Source organism: Austrofundulus limnaeus, unplaced genomic scaffold (assembly GCF_001266775.1).
Source record: "Austrofundulus limnaeus strain Quisiro unplaced genomic scaffold, Austrofundulus_limnaeus-1.0 Scaffold124, whole genome shotgun sequence".
Lineage (NCBI taxonomy): Eukaryota > Metazoa > Chordata > Actinopteri > Cyprinodontiformes > Rivulidae > Austrofundulus > Austrofundulus limnaeus.
The window spans coordinates 560,927-564,120 of record NW_013952526.1 but is presented as its reverse complement, the minus strand read 5'-3'; the positions used below and the strand labels follow the sequence as shown (position 1 = coordinate 564,120).

The 3,194-nt window shown below is 43.7% G+C and overlaps 1 protein-coding gene across 1 annotated transcript in view; it reads left to right on the top strand.

Moving 5' to 3' along the window:
- mtss1lb (MTSS I-BAR domain containing 2b) overlaps positions 1 to 2,715 on the top strand; it is a gene marked incomplete at its 5' end in the record, with an annotated part of 15,512 nt that extends 12,797 nt beyond the window's left edge. Inside the window, 2 exon segments of the mRNA XM_014015181.1 lie at positions 796 to 961; positions 1,486 to 2,715. Of these exon segments, the coding sequence (XP_013870635.1) occupies positions 796 to 961; positions 1,486 to 2,363 (1,044 nt within the window).
- Positions 2,716 to 3,194: the final 479 nt, after the last annotated feature.

Here is a 3,194-nt window from a genome sequence, read left to right as displayed (position 1 = left end):
TTTGTTTATTTTTTTGTAAAAGTAGCAGTAGTTTGAGACAAAGTTTTAACAAGTCATTTTGGGTCAGACACAATGCTGCACTTAATGCCCCAATAACAACCTGTTATTGTTAATGTTTCAACAGTTTGATAGTGGCTACTTATGCGGCTCCTGCAAAACCTCTATAGGACCTGTTAACAACAAACAGTAGCAAAATTGGGAGAAACCTTTCCAGTTATCTTAAATTTATATTGAGTTTTGTTTATTTCTTGTGGGAGAGAAGAGGTCCAAGATTCTCTAACCATATACATGCTCTTTTTGAGCAACAAATGCCTGAAAGCATCATATGTTAAACTGAACTTTACACTTGTTCTTATCAATCAAAATCTTGTTTTGTTTTGTTTTTTAGCTCATAAGTTGAAATGTAAATATTTTTTAAAAATATTAACTCTATTAAGCAGTTAAATCATGTTTAGTTTTGCTGTTAGAATTTTGTTATACCTGTTCAATAGTGGACCACATATTGGACAAGTGTTTTGGCCATTACTATTAGATTGGTCCATTTGTTTATTTATAACAGTGTGCACTACTGCRTTATAATGGTGATAGTGCACTTGGAGGGAGTAGTACTTTCTGAAATGGTAACTCATTGTAAAAAGTTTAAGAAATTGGCCTAAGAATTTAATGCATTGTGTGCAATTTAGAATTTTTTAAAAAAATGTACTCTCTTTCTCTTAATCTCAATATGATTGCCAGTGAAATCATAAAAATAACTACTTAAAAATATATTATATTTTACTTCTTCTCCTTCTCTAGCATGGCGAGGAGGTATCTCCTGCAGCCAGTGACCTTGCTATGGTTTTGACCAGGGGACTGAGTATGGAGCAGCAAAAAACCAGCAGAGACTCCCTGCAGTACTCCAGCGGATATAGCACAGAGACAACAACCCCGTCCTGCTCTGAGGACACGATTCCTTCACAAGGTGAAACTCTAATATGCTCCTCGCTCCAGTGCAGCTTTTAATCTTGTTCAGGCCAGGACAACCACATTCATTACCTTTTAACCTGGCTACATTCATCATCTGACTTCTTGTAGCATCTCAGGAGAAGCAACCAGTTAGAAGTTTTAACTGCACTATCAGTATTGTTGAAAACTGCTGAGGTTTTTATTATATAGCATCCCTTTCACTTGAATCCCCGTTGTCAGTGTTACAAACATCAGATAAGGTGAATCATCCCGAGTGCAGCCACGTTTTATGACAGATGTACCCTGGCAGTTTCTTTGACAGTTCTTAGAAAACAACAATACAAAGATAAAACTAAAAAAAATATTAAATCTTTTCCTGGGAGATTTTGCTAGTTCTTTGTTGCTATGGCATGTATTAATTCAATCGTTTCTCCACAGTTCATTTTTTTGTGAGGTGGCTATTGTATAGTTTCCCAACAACTCTTTTTTTTGCTAAAATGTGTCCATTTTCTTTTTCTATCCCTCAAAATCACACATTAGGTTCAGACTATGACTGCTACTCTGTGAACGGTGACACCGAAGGCCCAGATGGACAGGCCGAGTTTGACAAGTCCTCTACAATTCCTCGCCACTCCAACATCGCCCAGAACTACAGGCGCATGATCCAGACCAAAAGGCCAGCTAGTACAGCTGGCCTGCCCAGTGGGGTTCTTGGTCCGGGGACTCATGGGATACCAGGACAACCAGGCATAAGTGGTGGAGGAGGAGCAGGGACTCCAGGCACTGCCACCATTCGCCGAACCCCTTCGACAAAACCAGGAGTGAGGCGCACTTTGTCCAGCGCGGGGCCTATTCCCATCCGACCACCCATCGTGCCTGTCAAAACCCCCACCGTTCCCGCAGACTCGCATTCACCTGGCACGGGCGGGTGCGCAGGAGGAGGCCAAGGTGGAGTGCCTGTCCGCGTGGGAAGCGAAGAGTGCGTATTCTTCACTGGAGCCGAGGATGCGCCAGGAGGGCTCGAGTATGTGAAGGCATCACCAAAGCGCCTCAGTCTGCCCAACACCGCCTGGGGCTCAGGGGCGGCGTTAGAGGTCTACGCCCAGCAGCACGGGGGCCTTGCAATGGCATCGGGCTCGGCAGCGAGATCAGAGGAAGACCAGATGATTGCAGCAAATCGGCACAGCTTAGTGGAGAAGATCGGCGAGTTGGTGGCCAGTGCACACGCTCTTGGCGAAGGGCAGTTTCCTTTCCCTGCCCTCCCAGACGACCCGGCCCCGACACCGACTGTTCCCAGTGACACTCAGACAGGAACAGAGGGCACAGAAGGGTCTGGCGACATGCTGACCACCATTAGGAGAGGTGTTCGCCTTCGCAAAACGGTCTCTAATGACCGCTCAGCTCCACGTATATTGTGATTCGAAAAAAACAAATAAATAACAGGATGGTTGTCAGCTGTTGGGGGTTAGGGGTTAGTGTGGTGTAACCCAACCACCAAGGACATTCTCAAAAATATAACCATGTTGAGAAAGCTATAGTATGAAATCAGTCAAGTAAAAACAAAAACATAGACAAAATATGCTTCAAGACACATTTAGAGTAAATAATATATAAAATAATAACATTAATGATGTTAACCGATGCTGATAATTAAAATGAAATACTTAATGATAGGCTTCTAGCAGGCCATAATAACTAGTGTGTGTTGGACGCATGTTTGTCTTCTATACACCCTCACCCAGGGATGGAAAGACTCACAAGAAAAAAAAACAGATACGGTTAAAAAAAAGGCAAAGAAAGAGAAAATCATTGTTCCGTTTGCCAACGTGCCCTCCTCCCCAACCTGTTGTTCAACTAACCCTACTGTCTGATCCCAGGTGAAACACTGATGACTGAGGGTGGGGCTGAGGAGGATGAATGAGAGAGGGGAGTCAGAGTGCCATGTGAACTCATTCTGTGTCAGCAGCGATGCACTGTGCTTATAAGTTCACTGAACTGAAGCTTTGGGACGAGCACGGGGAGCTAACAAACCAGACGGCCTCTCTGGTTCACCTCAATGTAAAAGACTCAAAAAAATAATAATGTTGGCATTGAACCATGCTCGTTCCCCTTCCCCCCTCTCTCTCTCTTACTGCATTGTGTATGCGTGCATTCATGGGTATGCATGTGGGCATATGTAAAAGTGAGCATTTGGAGAAGTGTGTGTGTGTGTGTGTGTGTGTGTGTGTGTGTGTCTGTGTGTGTGTGTG